The sequence below is a fragment of the Pezoporus flaviventris genome, unplaced genomic scaffold (assembly GCF_033815535.1).
Source record: "Pezoporus flaviventris isolate CSIRO_AGI_PZ_B2104156 unplaced genomic scaffold, CSIRO_AGI_Pfla_v1 ptg000002l, whole genome shotgun sequence".
NCBI classification, from domain to species: Eukaryota; Metazoa; Chordata; class Aves; order Psittaciformes; family Psittacidae; genus Pezoporus; species Pezoporus flaviventris.
The window spans coordinates 72394709-72411935 of NW_026892550.1; the positions used below are offsets into that span (position 1 = coordinate 72394709).

At 42.4% G+C, this 17227-nt stretch overlaps 1 protein-coding gene across 1 annotated transcript in view; it reads right to left on the reverse strand.

Annotated features, from left to right (window-relative positions):
• Positions 1 to 17227, reverse strand: part of ALPK1 (alpha kinase 1) — a 29116-nt gene continuing 11889 nt past the window's right edge. Inside the window, 15 exon segments of the mRNA XM_061443628.1 lie at positions 1 to 364; positions 366 to 420; positions 876 to 1062; positions 1876 to 2038; positions 3092 to 3245; positions 4023 to 4097; positions 4100 to 4162; positions 4165 to 5134; positions 5529 to 5633; positions 5738 to 5833; positions 7502 to 7578; positions 8006 to 8092; positions 9750 to 9809; positions 11541 to 11587; positions 11589 to 11737. Coding sequence (XP_061299612.1) covers positions 226 to 364; positions 366 to 420; positions 876 to 1062; positions 1876 to 2038; positions 3092 to 3245; positions 4023 to 4097; positions 4100 to 4162; positions 4165 to 5134; positions 5529 to 5633; positions 5738 to 5833; positions 7502 to 7578; positions 8006 to 8092; positions 9750 to 9809; positions 11541 to 11587; positions 11589 to 11737 — 2427 coding nt within the window. The 3' untranslated portion in view covers positions 1 to 225.

Below are 17227 nucleotides of genomic sequence, written 5' to 3' on the forward strand. Positions count from 1 at the left end.
TGTTCTTTTGTTAATTCTTACAGGCTACAACAACATGAAGTTCAGACAGTCCACAGGATGGTAACATGGTGTTGCCAGCCTGGATGCAAAGACCAGAAATTGCCAAACTCATGCAGGTAATGTCTCAGTGACTCCATTTTCAAAGACAATATGCTCCCAAAGCCATGTAGGATAAAATACTGCCCAGCTTAGTGGTCATTCTTTGTGTGACTGTCTTGTGTGACTCTACATTGGCAGCTCTACTGAGGGTCTTGTTAAAGAAAGGCAGCGACAGATCTCATTGCACTCCATGTGTTGATTATTGAAGAAGTAATATATCCCTTTCTTCCCAAAGTTGGAGTGTGAAACATCTTTGCTATTGAGAATGAATCTGGGGATCTGTGAGGTAGATGAGGCCTTTCCCGTCACCTGTAATCCAGCCTGAGGAAGAAAGGTTACATTTTGGTATTGAACACCACAGCCTGTGTATTACTGTACTCAGGTCTGTCTGCTTTGGCACGGCCCACACTCTGTTAACGCCACTTCAGTGATTCCCAGTTTGCAACATGTCAGCAAAAGCAGATCCCTATGAATATTTAATAAAATGAATGTCCCAAAGATACCTACGTACTAAAGATTGAGCCTGAAAGGTTTTACCCTTGGCTCTCAAGCAAAGAGCTCAAGGAGACTTCATGCAGCTTACCTGCTCTTGCTGCAATGCAGTGGAGAACAAGAACAAGGCAAAAACATACTTGCAAATACCTCCCTCACTTTACATAATTTAGCAACAGTACATATAGCATATATATATATATACACATACACCTTTATATAGCACATTTCGCAAAATGAGAAATTAAGTCTTCACAAGAAATGAAGTTCACTGTAACACAAACCTTGCAGATCCACAACAACGTCTGTTCCATTGGAGAACTCATAGGTGAAATGGCCATAGGCCAGACCATACTCTGTGGCTTTGTACTCATTCTTTACTACCTTTGTGTTGTTGGACAGCTTCACAAACTCCCCAAGGATATAGGGCTCCACACTCACACATCCTTTTATAGTTCTATCTTCCAGTATCTGAAAAGAGAGGGATAATGACTGTCATGTGAGCAGAGGTGTGAAAACAAGGATGCTAAAGCTCCTCTAACTGAAGTCTTGTCAAGAGAACAGAGGTGATGAGGGGATGCTATAGCTGCTTCTTCCTTAAATGTAGGCCTCAAAGAAGTGAGGAAGACAATAAATATAAATTGACTAATTTTAGATTAGAAAATAGCAGAAAGTTTCGAGACATCAAGAGAGCAGCTCTGGAATGATTTCTTAGTGGAAGTGATAAAGGCTAAAACACAAAACACAAGGTCCTATGGCTACTTTTAAGGTAAGACTTAATGAGTATAAAAAGGGATTGTGTAGTGTTGTTGCCTGTGTTATCAGGGCACTGGACGTGATGAATCACAAAGAGAAACTTTCCAGTCCTGTGTTCCTGAAATTCAGCAAATCAACTTGTCTGCAAGAACCTTGCATGTTGGGTTCTAGTGAGGTTTTGACACTTTTTGTGGTGCTCAAGATGGGTCACTTTGCTGTTCAGATTTCCTAATTAACCCAGAAAAATAGATGTTCATATATTGTTAGATGATATAAAAGGCTCGGTAACTCCTGAGCTTCATTTACAAGTGGGTTTCTGGCTTGTACAAGGCATCTTTTCTGTCAGTGCACCCATGAACTTGTAGCTCTGCAGACAGGTGTCTTCTGCCCTGAAATAAGCAAATGCAGCTACTGGCTAAAATAGCATGTTATCTAGAGGTTGCCTAACTGCGACTATTTTAAAATCAAAATTGACTGAAGATACTCTTCCCATTGATTCCTTTGTATTGCTTAGAAGATAGCTCTTACCAAGAGTACTGCAGATGGGATGTAAAATATTTGGGTAGGGACTTTTTGCTCATACAGTCTTTTGTTGAATTCCGTCACATAGTACTGGGCTGTCATTTGCCGTTCCACATCACTGAAATGATGAAAAAGCCCCTTTTCTTCCTTATATTCTTTCCCAACACACCTAAACAACAAGAGGACTGGTTGTTGTAGCCAGATTTGCAGCAGACTGCACTTGGGAAACTCTGCTTATGGTAATGAAAAACCACTCCAAAGCAGAGCTTGGCTCTTCAGAAGCAAAGCCAAAGTCGGTAACACATTTAAAATGTCAGTGATTTAAGCTGTGGGGTTTTTATTTTATAGTTTTTGCAGGCATAAAATGCTGTGCTGGTCAATCCAACCCGACGGTCTAAAGTCAACTCTGCTTGACTCTGAAGGGAGGCCTGACTCAGAGGTATTTTAAATACTGTTCTTAACCCATAATAATTCATAAGCTACTTATAAAATCAATCAAAAATCTACAATTAGCAGAGTTCTCCTCATTCAGAGGCCTTTATGAGTTAGGTGATTCTAATCCTGCTTTTAGAGCAGACGCATCCACTGCATAAACCTGCTGTTAAAGAAAAGCAACTGAAACAGCTTTCTGCCCTTAGGTATTGTGAGATATATATATAAAAAAATATACATAAAGATACAAAGCTATATACTGCTAATTATCTAATGCAAAGCTAGAAGTCAAATAAAAAGGAAGCAAGATATAAGCTCCTATAAGATTATCCCAGTACAGGCAAAGCTAAAGTCAGGCCTTTGTCACAAGCAAATTAACACTAACATGGCTGTTAGAAGATGACAGTAAAGTAGCTTTGTCTTTCCAGAATTTAAAAAGTAGGGAGATACATGGAGTGATGAGAAAGATTGCCAAAAGGACCAGGAGATTTGGGAAAGCCATAAAATGTTCTCGCTACAGAAGATTAGTCAAAATCTAACCAAATGTAAACTATGTTGAAACAGACTGAAGAAACAATCTTCTCCCACTGTGGCTATGATTTCTGTAGTTGTCCAACTAAAAACTTGTACTGTCTTCTTAAAATATGTGATAAAAGCTAATGTCTAACAAGGCAGGGGACTAGCTGAATCACAGGTATAAGACTTGTCTTACCAGATAGTTTTCCTGCATGTTTACACAGAAGTAGCATTGATAAATATTTTGTTTCAGAAATTGTTTTTTTTTCAGTACCTTCCCAGGCTTTCTTCCTGGTGCAGAAAGTGTATCCAAAATGCACTTCTCTGTTTGCCTTCCTTTGCCACCTTCAGGTAGTCCCCAGTGAATACAGGCATTTCTTGGCCTGTCCAGAGGCCTGATTTCTTTGAGCATTTTAAAAGAAGAGCAGCTACAAAAGGAAAAAACCACAAGTAGAATGGACAATTTCACAGAACTGCTCTAAGCTTGTGCTGAGGGGTGAAATAACCAGCACTCAGGAGATAAGAGATCCAGGCTTCTCTGGAAGCAAAGTACAGGGCTATAACATATATGCTAAGAGGTATCTAGGTGCAGAGTTGGATATTTTACAGTAAGAGCAAAAAAACCTGCTGAACAGGCTTGAGACATGCAAAATGAGACAAGCCCTGAGTGGGTTTTACTCAATTAGCTCAATGAGGCAGCCTAGCATTGCTCCTAGTTTCTGTATTTCTTAGTATATTGAGCAAGGACCTGCATATTAAGATATGGCTGTTATTTATGGTTAATTTAACAATCACTGTCTTCAATACACAGGAATAAAATGTGGAATTTAAATGGTCAACAAAACCAGAGACTCAAGTAATGGGGTGGAAAGGGCTTGATTAACTGGTACAGTGAGTTCAAGGAGGGTCTTGCATGAAGAGATTGAAGCAGGAGGGACTGTGTGGGGATGGAGATGGAGCCCATTTCCATGAAGCTGTGACTGATGTGCAAATGGGTAAGAAGGAATAGGAGGAAAATGGTTCAGAGGAGTGTTTTGCTTTTGCCATTGTTAAAATTATTATACAAAACCTTGTAAAACAAAAACAACAAAAAAAGTCTTAATAATGATGACTAAAACATTGTGTTGAAAAGCCGAAGTTGAGACTGTTCTCTATGGGAGTACCTATTGCTGCCAGTAAATGCCCATCACTGTGCAGAAACTTACGGTATGCTTTACGAAGCTGTTTAGACTTAAAAATGCCTGTAGGCATCAATCTCTGGACAAGCCAATTATGTTCTACCCGTGCATGAAGACAAAACCACTTCCTCTTGGGTTCAGAAGTGGACCTCTAGGGGAACTCTTGGCATCTGTACTGGTTTGTACTGTGAACTCAGGAATGAACTGGACTGCCTTTTGCTGTTCACCCTGTTCTGAGACTTTCCTTCATCTTTTTCAGTAGTGGCATAGTAAAAGTGGTCAGTTATGGAGATCTTTCCGCTCGAGGGCAAAGCTGTCAGCACACAGGGAGTTGACTGATGCTTTGGAACAAATGTCGTAGGATAATTGTTCACTGAATCTCCAATACTGATGAAATCAAATTCAGTATCATCTATTGTTTCTGCTTGGGTGTCAACTTCAGGCACTTTGAGAGGTCCATTTCCCACTAGCGCAGATTTCCTCAGCAAATCACACACAGAGGAGCCACTGGCCTTTCTCATCTCAATGCTTGTTGGTAGTACAGATGCACCCTCATTTATGGGGGGATGTGCCTCAAATGAGGGATCCTCTGTGCTATCTGCGGCTTCTCCTCCTGGGTGGACCCACACAAAATGTTTCCTGGGCTGGGGCAGGGGGGTGCTGCTGTCCTTGGTCTTGCAGCCCAGCTCCACCCACGTGAAAGACTTCTCTTCCTCCTCCTGCCCCTTGGTAGGAGCAGAGTTAGGGGTGGAAAGGGAAGGAACCACATTGTTCACCTCCCCGCCTGTCTCTTCTGAAAAACTCTTTCCATGGTGTCTTCCCTCCCGCAGCTCTTTTCCATAAAGAGACACCTTCTCTACCAGTCTCCCAGCTAGAGTCGTATCGACCTCCAGGGAAAGCTGAGCAGATCCTCCATGGCTATGTAGAGCCTCTGGAGGGGAAGAATGCCAGGCTCCGGGAGGCATCAAGTTCAAGCATGCAGCTTGACTATGCTCATCCGATTCTGTTCTGCAGCACTGCTCCTCTGCTGAGCCCTTTTCCTGCTGCTGCCCTTCCTTGGGAGACAAGTAGAACTTTCTCTTTTCTGGGGGACAGTCCTTGGAGTGACTATAGGACAGCAAACACACTCCACGGGTGTTCTGGGGGCAATGAAAGAGGAATGAAGGAATTAAAAACCTGGACCTCTGCTACATATAAATAAAGGGAGGAAAAAATACTTCTTTCTCTTACATGATTCGAAGCAAACATCAGCTCTGCCTGTCTGCTGCTGCGTTTCCTGGAGGAAATAATCTTGCTCTTTTTCCTCTGTAATACAGTTCTAGTTATAGGAGAATCAGCATTTCCACCCATCTGCTTAGCTTCCAATTGGAGTCCAGAGCAAATGAATCATACCCACAACACAGCATCATACCCACAACAAGGACGGAATACCCTGTATGATGCAATGTTTGAAAGCCAAATTTGAGCCAAATTGAACAGCCTGGACTCTTTTCTGACACAAAGAACACTTTCAGAATGAAGACTAGTACTTACCACAGCGGAGAGGACAAACAGAGGGGTGTATTGGCTGTAGGCTGCTGCTAGTTTGCAGGCCTCGGCAGCTGATAGTAAATGATGACTGAACTTCTGGAGAAGGCTCTAGTGAAATAGAAAAAAAACCCAAACAACCCAAGGGGGAAACCCTCATCTTAAAGGCTTTCCTTTCAAAGAAAAGAAAACACAAATACCAAACCAAGTCTTACCAGGTCCATGTCGGCTTTGGTTTTAAAACATACATAATCCTTCTCATTCATAGAAGCAAAGATGTCTGCAATAATACCCAAGGAAGTAGCAACTCCCTGAAAAAGAAATGGAAAGTTATCATAGTGTTTCTCCCCCTGTATTTTGAATTTTACTGCGCACAACAAAGTAGGTTCTGGGTAGAACACCCCAGGAAAAAAAAACAACAACCCTAACAAACAAGATCAAAAGAGAAGCACTGCTAAGAAATTCAGAGATGTCATCTTGATAGAGTTTTCTTCATTTCAGCTTGCAGAAAGTGTAGCCTGGTGGATACTGGAAACTCTGGAAATTTTTTTAATGAGCTTGGTGAACTTTTTATGTTGTCTTTGTTCTCTATCTGGTCACAGTCAGCAGATCTTTCAGATCCATGAGTGGCAGGTACCCCTATTACCACTAGCTGTAGGTTTCACTTTAAATAGCATTGTGTTTTCCTTAGTATTGCATTTTCCTAAGGTGCTTAATCTTGTGATGTCACCAAAAGCTGCATTAAGCCCTTGGCTAATCATGTCTGGAAAAAAAAAGGACTGTTTTACCACTGTTTTTCAGAAAAGACTACAGAAATCAAAAATTATGCTTAAGAACTTGTCAGCTGACCTTAGTCTTTCTAAAAAACCCAGGGTGAAGATGTCTGGAGAGATGGTAGAAGTAATAAATGTTCATCACACAAAGCCTAAGAAACAAAGCGTCTTTTTTAACACACTTCCCTAGCTTACTGTACTGTTTAAGAAAACACAAATAAACAGAGTTGGAGGAAAGGCAAAGTTCTTGGTGTTGATATAATTAGGGGGGGGTTGTTGGTAATTTGTAATTGGTTCTACAGGACCCATTAAAAAATGAGGTATGAACATGTAACATATAGATTTATGAACTTGCTGATTCTCTCTCTGTCTCTGGAAGATTTGATCTGTACATGGTAGCTCAGGGTCTGCCTAGCTAAATAGTTAAGAATGCCTTAATCATTAAGTGTTTGCTTTCTGCAAAATTCCCTACACATCTTTGTTCCTTTAAAAAAGTTCTGAGGTTGAGGTTAAGCTTTAAGGTATGGCAGAGGAGAAGTAATGAGGTCTGGTTTTGTGGAATATCTTATGCTGGGGTACAATTACAAAACTTCTTCAAGCATCACCCTAGGACTTGTTAGGCATAGGTTCACATTCCTGCTTAGCTACGGATGCAAGGTATGACTGTTAGTTCATGTACAGTGGGAAGATTAGCATGGCCAAGCCTCAAAAAGGTGCTCAAGACAGGTATGGTAGCTGTTGCAAGGTGTTCAGATACTGCAGTGTTGGGGAACAGCCATCACCCACAAGAGACAGTGTAGTAGAGCTCAGCAAGCAGACATGCTTGGCTACCAGGGAAAAAAATATTAACCTTAGTCCTAATAAATAAGTAAATGAATAAAATCTATGGCTGCATTCTGGGCTTAGTCTGCCCTTGCCAGAGGCACCTGTGACACCCTCAGTGATGGTTCACTTCAGATAATTCTGCTTAACGAAGACTATTACTTTTAGTCCCCTGCAGGAAAAAAGGTGTCTGCAAATCTGTGTATGCATGCGGAAACAATGTGTAATACAGACTTCAGACAGAGTATTTGCCCTGCATATTAACTTTGTCTGAGGTGCCTAATTGAAACATTATTGCTAAAGGACTTTTCTGAAGTGAACAAAAACTAATCCGGAATGATTATTAGATTGGCAAGGATATCCAGAGTGAAAAGGAAATACTACCTTTTTATCTGGTTGAGGAAGTTTGAAATATCCCACAATTGAAGCCCAAATCAACGCCGCTGCCTCGTACCACATCCCTGAAATCAATCAGAAAAATAGTCACTAAGGAGATTACCACTACAGATGCCTTTCAATATTTATTTTTTACATCTCCTGGAGCCAGGAGCCCTCAAAACAGTGTAAAAGCATACCACAACATTTTTTAATTTGGTGACACTGAACATTTATTGGTAGCCTTTAGCTTTTGGTTGTGCATGAACACACATTTTATGCTCATAAAAGACTTCAGCTGAACAGTCATGGCAGATGAAAGTTCAACTACCAAGCCAGATAAGCCAAAAACTAGGAATTTTCTTGTCTTGAGAGATGAAATTGGTGTGATGTACTTGTGATAAACTATTGCATGCCTTTGGGAAGGAAGAGTGACTTTGGGACTGCAAATTAAAAAAAAAAAAAAAAGAAAGAGGAAAACCTTAAGTAGATGTTTGTAGAAAAAAGCCTTACCAAGCTTTTGCAAAATCTGGCCTCCGATTTGTAAGCAGACTGACTGCATGTGAATCCTATCACTTTCCTTAGCATATCACCAGGTACCTGCAGAAAGAGTGGGAAAACTCAGTAGAGAATTAAAAATGTTACAGTAATTTCAAGCCTCTGAGGCTAACCCAAATCCCAGCAAATTGCCAGGATTTTGCCCAATGAATTGAGCTGGTTTGAGCCAGGACTTAAATTCAGATAGATCAAAAAGTAACAGTACATTCAGGAATATAAGTTGAGAGCTCTATGGGTATGTAGCTTGAGTGACAGCTATGTACAGAATAAAAACAACCTAAAAAGTGAAAGGTACCTCTCTTCTGTAAAGTAACAAAAAATCCTTCTATAAAAAAACCAGCAGTTTCACTAAAAACACTCAAAAGGATTAATATGGGATGTCTTTGTGGTCACCAATATATACAGCTCAGCAAAATACTTTTAATCATTGGCAAAACATGTTGGTTTTTTTAGATATCAGTACCTCATTAATATTAAAGCAAATGTTTTCATGTTAACAAAGTGTGATTAGTTACACAAAGTCTTTTGTTATCAAATCTATATTGGATTTTGGAACAGAATATGAACTAAAATCACTAAGCTTTCCTAAGTATTGTGAACATTGCACTGCAACTCCAAGCACAAAGTTGTGCTGAGCCTCAACAACACATCTTCAGTGTTAAACAAAAAGTGTTACAATTGAATACTATGGAAATAGTCTTTTAAAAAAGCACAGTCCTAAGAAATACTGCAAAAGTATTTTGCATAGCCAGTTCTATTGTAACAATGATAGCTGGCATTTTGCTTAAAACACTCTTGCATGAAGGCCCTTCTTATATGAGAATCTCAGTACCACATGAAAAACAAACCAACAAAGCCCAGAACAGGCTTCTTAAATTTTCCAAGTTTAATAGCTGTAGTGGAACCTGAATTTACTTATTAAATAACCCCTGCAGGAAAAGAAAATGGAGAACAGATATCAAACCCTAAAATGTATTGTCTCAAAACGAGAACTAAATCATAATTATGGATATGTTTCTATATCGGTCAGAATAAATTCTTCCCTTTAGAAATACTACACATCCCTCCAGATCTGAGACAAAACACACGACCAGCAGTGCAGTAATCTGATATAAAGGGGGAGCGAGTAATTTTAGCATTATCACACGTTAAGAAATAGTCCCATCTTTACAGTTTTGCATGTCTACTCACCAGTTGAAGTGCTGTAAGAACCAGGACTCACTCTCTTTTTTTCTTAACCTCCAAAGATACTAAATAATTGCACCACAGTCTGCTACAGGTCTAGAATTAAGTATTCATTTAATTCATAGGATCAGTGTGAATTTGGAGGATATGCATTACTCCAACAATCTGGATTTTTTTGAGCTGAGGGAGTTGTCTTTGTTTTCTAGATCAGGTAATTCCTTGAAATTGGTTCACATTTTAAATTTCTCTGTGCAGAGAAATTAGTAGGAAAGCAGTAAATCCAGAATATTTTTCCACCTAAGTGAAGATATTCAAGGATAAATTATGGAAATTTCAAAACGAAGTTGCAGTTTCCACATTTTAGCAAAGAAGGGTGAAGAAAAGAGGGATGTGATGTAAAGAGTTGTTACTAGGGCCAGACTGGCTGTATTTGAAGCTCGTGTGACTGTTGAAATTAGTATCAAAATCACATCAAAACAGCAACTATAAAATTGGAAAAGAATTATATATGTACCTGTTGCTCCATTGTCATTAATAAGGCTGCTTAGGATATATTCAGCTTTTAAAAGTTTACCTGATAGAAGATAGAAAGATAGAAAATTAATATTAAAATGTATCGTGTGGCATGAAGTGAACAAAAATATTCATCAGTGAAAGCCTCTGCAAATTGTACTCTTCTTCAGTACAATTTCCACACTCAGACTAAATTTTTTTTCATTAATTATGCACTGCAGGTGCTACCCCATGCTCAGGAATAGCTGACATGGCCAATTTCACATATACATATAAAGCAGAAAAGGCAGTTGAGGCAACTGCTTCTAGCCAGACACTTGCTTCAGAAAAGCTCATGGAGAAGCTCTGTGATAATTAACCTGGTAGATCCCAATTTCATCTGCAAACAGATTTCTTGCCATCAACAATCTTGAATGTACATGCACTACATTATAAATATGTGACTGCAGAGCCTGGAGAAAACAAGGCTCAGAGGAGAACTCACAGCAGTCTTCCAATACCTAAAGAGGCCAACAAGAAATCTGGAGAGGGGCTTTTGACAAGGGCATGTAGGGAGAGGACAAAGGGAATGGGCTTTAAACTAACAGAGTTCAGGGAAAATCAGGAAAAAATTCTTCCCTGTGAGGGTGGTGAGTCCCTGGCACAGGTTACCTAGAGAAGCTGTGGCTGCCCCATCTCTGGCAGTGTTCAAGGCCAGGTTGGACAGTACTTGGAGCAACCTAGTCTAGCGGAAGGTGTCCCCAGGGACACCCAACTTCCAGGGGGTGGAACTGGATGAGATTTAAGGTTCCTTCCAACCCAAACCATTCTATAATTCTGTGATACATGGAGTTTGCCAGGACAGGAAGCTCAGATGCACTTCAAAGGCAGCTGACCTGACATCCCATCACACAAAGCATAGCCTCAAGCTATGCTGCCTCCATGTGACCCTCTACCTAGCTTTGAAGAACCATCTTAAGCACCGAATATATAGCCTTAATATGTCTTACAGGTCTAATTTGATCAGCCTGAATCATGTAGAACCTCGGGTTTTGTTGGGTCTGGCTGAAGTCAGTAATGCTGCTCCAGCCAGTGTAAATGTTGGCTGAACTAGCTCATCAACTGGTGTGTGCCAGTATCTGGACCCCATGGCAACAGGAGCATAAGAAGTCCACAGGCACAAATAAAAATGACTATGCAGAGAACTTACAGTTCTGTTTTCTGCAAATAAAATACTCCTGCACTGAGATTTTCAGAGCAGGATTGCCTGGCTTTGTTTTCTTCTCCCCAGTGTGACAGTGGGAGGATGCATTAAAAACCCTTCAGGTGTTGCCAACATTATAGGAATGATGGAATTTATTTTTTTCTTAAATCAGTTTATCCTTGAGGGGTTGTAAGCAGCATTGTTTGCATAGTCAAGTGGCCCCACTGAAGCAAAAAAAGCAGCTGGGACAGTGCAGAGAAAATGCCAGGATTCTAATTTACTTTTTAAAGGCCCTTGGTCAGAAGTATAGCAATTCAGATATCCCTGTTTAAAACCAGCAGGGAAGATTTGTTAAGGAACAAAAGCTCCAATTAGTATTTTCCACACCCTTTCACAATTTTCTCTCCTGCTTTTGGCTCTGAAACCCTTTATACTAGCCCCTTTGTGCTAGTGAGAGGAGCTGGGAGAGCTCAAGGAGGCTGGGAGTACGCTGTGCGTTAAAAAATATGGCACTGGGCCTGTAAGCATGTCACCTCTAGCACAGGACAAAGTGTCTTCAAAGTCAAATAGTTCCTAATTGAGCTTGAGCTGAAAGAAGGGAGCGGTAACCTGTGTTGACGGAGAGGCGAGCCTGGCAGATGAGCACCTGAGGACTCAGGTGTGGTGGGCTGCAGCCTGTGCAGACCCTTGGCAGTTTGAAGAAGCTGGCTGGAGGCATCAATCCAGTACAGGAACCAGTCAATCAGGAACACAATAGCAGTGGCTGTCATGCAGTCCTTGACCATGACGGAGGCCTTCAAATAAACCTGAAAAGAACACCAGTGGCAGGGGCAGCCTTGGAGAAACTCACCTTACAGAGGCTCAGTGAACTGTCTACAGACAAAAGAAACAGAATCCCAGACTGGTTTGGGTTGGAAGGGGCCTTAAAGCTCATCCAGTTCCAAGCCCCTGCCACAGGCAGAGACACCTTCCGCTAGAGCAGGTCTCTCCAAATCCCATCCAACCTGGCCTTAAACACTGCCAGGGATGGGGCAGCCACAGCTTCTCTGGGCAACCTGTGCCAGGGCCTCACCACCCTCACAGGGGAGAACTTCCTTTATCTAGCCTGAACTTCCCTTGTTTAAGTTTGAAATTCTTGATCATATTTCCTTTTTCAAGACAGGAAGGTTGCAGCTATTTATTTTATTTGAGCTGTGGTATCATTCCTGATTATTTTTTCTGTTTCTAATTGTTGTTTAGTGTTTGGAATCACATCATTTGGTGCTCTGTTAATTAATTTAAATGATGCCCAACAGATCACTAGAAGTAATAGCAATTAGTTTAAAAGGGGGACATGACTCTGGAAAGACTGGAAAATAGTCCCTATGGCCAGTATCCTAGATGAAGCTCAAGCCATGCACTCCTTTGTACACCACAAACAAGCAAACAGGCCAGGAGCCTGATGTTTTTCCCTTGCAGGTCATCTTTAATGACTATCGAGTCTATATGAACTGGCTTGGATTCATACAGCTGTTGATCAATCACACTGACATGAGGAATCAGCCACAGCTCCTGAGATAACGTGTTATTAAGAGAACAGGAAGCCAGCAAAGACAGCAATGAGGAGGCACACAGCCTCATCATGGTTGCAGAAGTCCACATGAACATGGGGACGTCTACCAAAAAACGAGCCCTTCTCATGGTGGGCAGTGGTTGGTTCTCCTGCCCCATGAAGAAAGGAGGTGCTTCACATGATGATATCCAGGTGATGCCCTTTTTGCCCTGAGAAGCCATGGCTGCCCCATTCCTGGCAGCGTTCAAGGCCAGTTTGGATGGTGCTTGGAGCAACACGGTCTAGTGGGAGGTGTCCTTGCCCATGGCAGGGGTTTGGAACTGGATGAGCTTTAAGGTCCCTTCCAACCCAAACCATTTTATGATACTATCATTCTATGATTACAGGTTTGTCACACAAGATGGGCAGAATGGCATCCAGTCATTGTTTCACTGGAACATCTGCCCAAAATACAGACATGCAAAGAAAGACCCATCTTTTCAGCTATAGAGCCCCGCAGGTGCCCTGACCTGTTTGGTCTTCGTGGCCACCAGCTATTCAGCAGCCTCACACTGCCTATGGAGAGCCTGGCCTGGCTCAAACGTCTCAGAGCTGGCAGTGGCTGATTACTGCTTTGCAGTATGGTCAACCACCAGAGGAAACCACAAGCAGAAAACACCTTCAACCATACAAAGCCTCCTCAGAAAAAGGATGTGTTTCTCATATCATTCATCTCAGTGAGCTACTCAACTCATGACAGAGTAAAGGCAACACAGGGGAGGTAGAATCAGGCCCACAGCACCACTAGAAGGTGACAGAATGCAAGAAAACTTTGTCCAAATCCCCACTGAAACATAAAGATTGGCAGCTATGTCCCATTTTTGTTTCAGCATCAGCCTCCTTCCCTTGCCTTCCTAGAGTAAACACACGGCAGAGCCAGCAACATCCAAGAACTGCTTTAGGCACCGCTCAGGCTTCTTGGACTCCTCCCCAGCCTCATTTCTCTCCTCTTTGCTTTTAGCTCAAAGTCCCACAATCTGGCAGCAAGACTCATTCTTGATTTTGAGCAGCACAACTACCATCTGAGGTGTGCAGGAGAAAGCCCACCTCAAACCACCTGAATAGCCTGCAGTACACGGCAAGAAAGCACAGATCTGTTGCAAGCATTTGCTTGTTTGCACTTCAGCGAGGTGGATTTGTACGAATTTCCTTCCCCCGCCTCCCACTGAGCCTGAGTTGGATTTTCGAAGAGCATGGCACTTGAAAAAGATTCCTGGAGGCTGGCACACACAACTCCGCTTGTGCCGGACAACAATGGAAGAGTCCCCCTCTCCAAGCACCTGTAAACTGACACTGCAAACCAGCCATTTGAAATGCTCATCAACAGGCTATATATTTAAGCACAGATCATCGCCTAATCTATTTTTTTTTCCTCCCCTTTTTCCTTTAATAGATTGAAGCACAAAAGCCTGAGAGAGGGTGACCTACCAAACAAAAGAGCTTTTGAGTTCCTAGGAAAAGTAGACTTGGAGGAAGATGGAAGGAATCCAAGTGGCCCTATTATTTCCACTTGCACTAATTAGACATTTTTCTGTCAGCTATTGAGCACTGCTGAGAGGCCAAACTCACTGAATTCATTTCTAAAGTGTTTACAGAAGTTTGCATCTGTTTGTGTCTCTTCAGGAGGAAAATAAGCACTTCAATAGCATTGTGGAAAATCTAAACGAAGCATCCTATTCTGAAGGGCCTGGCAGTCTTGCAGCTGCATAATTTAACTCTCTGCTCAATGCTGAAACCTCTTGTGTCCCTCTCCAAACCCAAATGGACACAAAATGTAGAAAAGTCAAACTAGGGAGAGAAACTTGGTTGTTTTTTTTTTTTTTTTTTTTTTTTTACAAGGCAGGGCTGCATGCTGTGTGGCACACAGAAATACAGTCTGGTGTCCAGCTTTGCACTGACCATTCCCCCTATCCTGAGCAGCACACCAAGAAATTAATACCCACTCCTTTCATTTCCTATCAACTCCTGCGGCTGGAAAATTCCTTAGCACCTACCACTCATGCACCCATGGGCAAAGACTCTGAAATGGAAGAGGGGGAGCGACTCCCCATCATCCAGCCCTGGGTGGGGAAACCAAGGGGACTTCCAAAATGTCATAGCATACCCCAGACACTCACCACAGCCAGGCACTTCATTCTGCGTGGCAGGCTAGTGCCCTAAATAGATTTACTCACTTTCTTTATCACTTTAAAGCCAAAGGGTGGTGGCGTTATCTACAGAGAGAGAAAGAGCAAGGTCGTGCGCACTTTGTTTTCACATCTGTGCCCATGATGTGAAATGCATATGTCTAATTGAGTTTATGACACAAAGGGAACCTCGCGGCTGGGAAGTGGAATCAGGTGGTGAGAGAATTAAATTCGCACCAGATTTCTATACATGGACCATTGGGGAAAATGCAAAACAGCCTTCAGTGAAGGGGGGTTTATTTCTTTCCTTAATGGCGATGAGTGGGAGGGTGTGCTGTTTGAATGTTTTCCTGCATTAGTGGGTTAGCTCCTCCTCACACCAGGGCTGAAGTTTGGGTCCCAGCTTTGGGTTCAAAGCCACGATGCCTCCTTTTCACTGACAATAGGGGCTGCTCCCAAGAGAGGGGAGAAGCTCAGAACCAGGGCCATCTGGCACTAGGACTGGCAGGAAAGCGTCAAAGGGAAATTATTGGTGCATAGTAAATGAGGACAAGGAGGAGGGGAAGAAAATAGGGGAAAATCTTTATGTGGCAGCTGATGTAAGAGGAATTACAAGCCCAAATAAATGAAATATTGATTTAATCCGCTCTCTCTGCCCTCTTTATAAAGCAAAGATCCCAGAGGGACTCACCACACACCCCTCTCAGCCCGTGTGCTTTGGAGGGTTCCCTTTGGAAAAACACTTCTGTAAGGGTGAGGTTAGAAAGCAGGGGCAGGAATCATTTCATTTTCAGAGTGTGCCCACAGTTTTGCAGACACTCTGGATTTCAGTCTTTGCTTATATCCATTTGTCTCTGACTGCCCCGGTCTTTGTTTCATTTGAAACTGCAGTGGAGGTTTAAAACCTTAAAAACCACAACAAACAAAACCATGAGCAGTCCTCAAAGAATTCCTAATTCTGTGCACAAAACAGGAACGGCAGTGGCATGCACATCCAGGTGCTTTAGTTCTCTCCCAAGAGCAGCTCCTAGTTAGCACTTCACTGAACCCTAACAAATTGCCCCATTTTCTTTCCCCCTGCATTCGTCCCGTCAGATTAAACACAGAGTCACAACACCAATGGATCTGGCTGAAGGCTTTTACCCCTTTCTACCCCACGCACTGTTAGCAAAGCCTGTCTTTCCAAGAGACCAAGCTGCTGTCACCGCACGGGACTGCTCTATCAATCTCTCCCTTTCAGCTGGCAATCAGAGCCCACTTGACAAATAACAAGGAATTAAGCCTCCCACCACCTCTGTGATGGGCAGAAGAAAGCATGTCCAGGAGGTGCAGACACTCACGCTTGAAACACAAGGGACAGTAAAGTAAAATAGCTGAAGGGTGAGGAACAAGAAGCTCCTGAACACTTTGCTCTCTGCAGAGCCTTAACATTTAACATTTTAACATTTAACATTAACCATTTAACAGCTTGAGCTGCTGAAGCTGTTAATTAGCTCATTATTCGTCCTGAAGGCAACGGAGACTTGGGTATTTATTCAATGGGAGCAGCATTAGGTCCATTATTAGCAGTTCAAAACACCACAGAATTTTTTTACAACCGACCACATCTTGCCTTGCCAACTGAGAAAGTACCAGAGCGAGAATAATACCCACTTTTCTCAAGAGCCCCGATTTTTTTTTGCAATTTATCTTGCCACTAGTTGCATTTAACTGCTATGGGATGTTCCACACACTGCTCTCAGCTCCCCAGTTGAGAGCCATTGCTGTTTGCAGGAAGCAGGGCTCCAGCAGAGCAGTGCCTCGACAGTCCTGTCCCACCAGCTCTGTCCCTTGCAGGATGGACAGAGCTTCCCACAGCCCATCAGAATGAAGACGAAATGGCACCATCCCTGATCAAGCTGCTCTTGGCATGTAACTTTCAATGCTGGATAATGAAGGGAGTGCACGTACTCATGGGGACGAGTGGGAGAACCATCTGTGTGATGAACTGGAGTGGCCTCAGGAGGGAGAAGAGCAGCAGGCAGCGCAGGGTTCTCCTGCTGTCCTTGCCTCAAATTGCAGCAACAATCATTTGTGGCCCCGATTTGTCCTGCTGTGTTCTAGCTCCAGACTATTTTAAAACTACTGTGGTAATTCCCCGTGGTACATTAAAATACAATGTTGAAGGGGAAATTTAATACTTAATAATAGCTGAGTGCCAGTGACAGAGCCCCTGCAGGAAGGTGTCATCAAGACCATTATGAGCAGCTAAAAATCCAAGCGTCTCTTTCCTAAATCTGTGTCCTCAAACCATCAATCCATAGTTTAATTTGGAAGGAAAACACAACATAGGAATCTCAGTAATATAACATTCACAGTCTTTTCCAGAGAGGGAATACTCCACAAGTACCTGCATCTGAGAAGAGGCAAGCCTACCCATGAGCAAAGTGAACTGGCAGGTACCCAGGATCCGACTTCCTGCTTTTATTTGGTGCTTCACAGGAATTCTGCAGCAGTTTTCCCACATAGACAGGGGAAGACTGAGTGCTTTGCAGGATTGCACACTGGCACGATCAGGGCAGTAATCCTGCACCTGATTT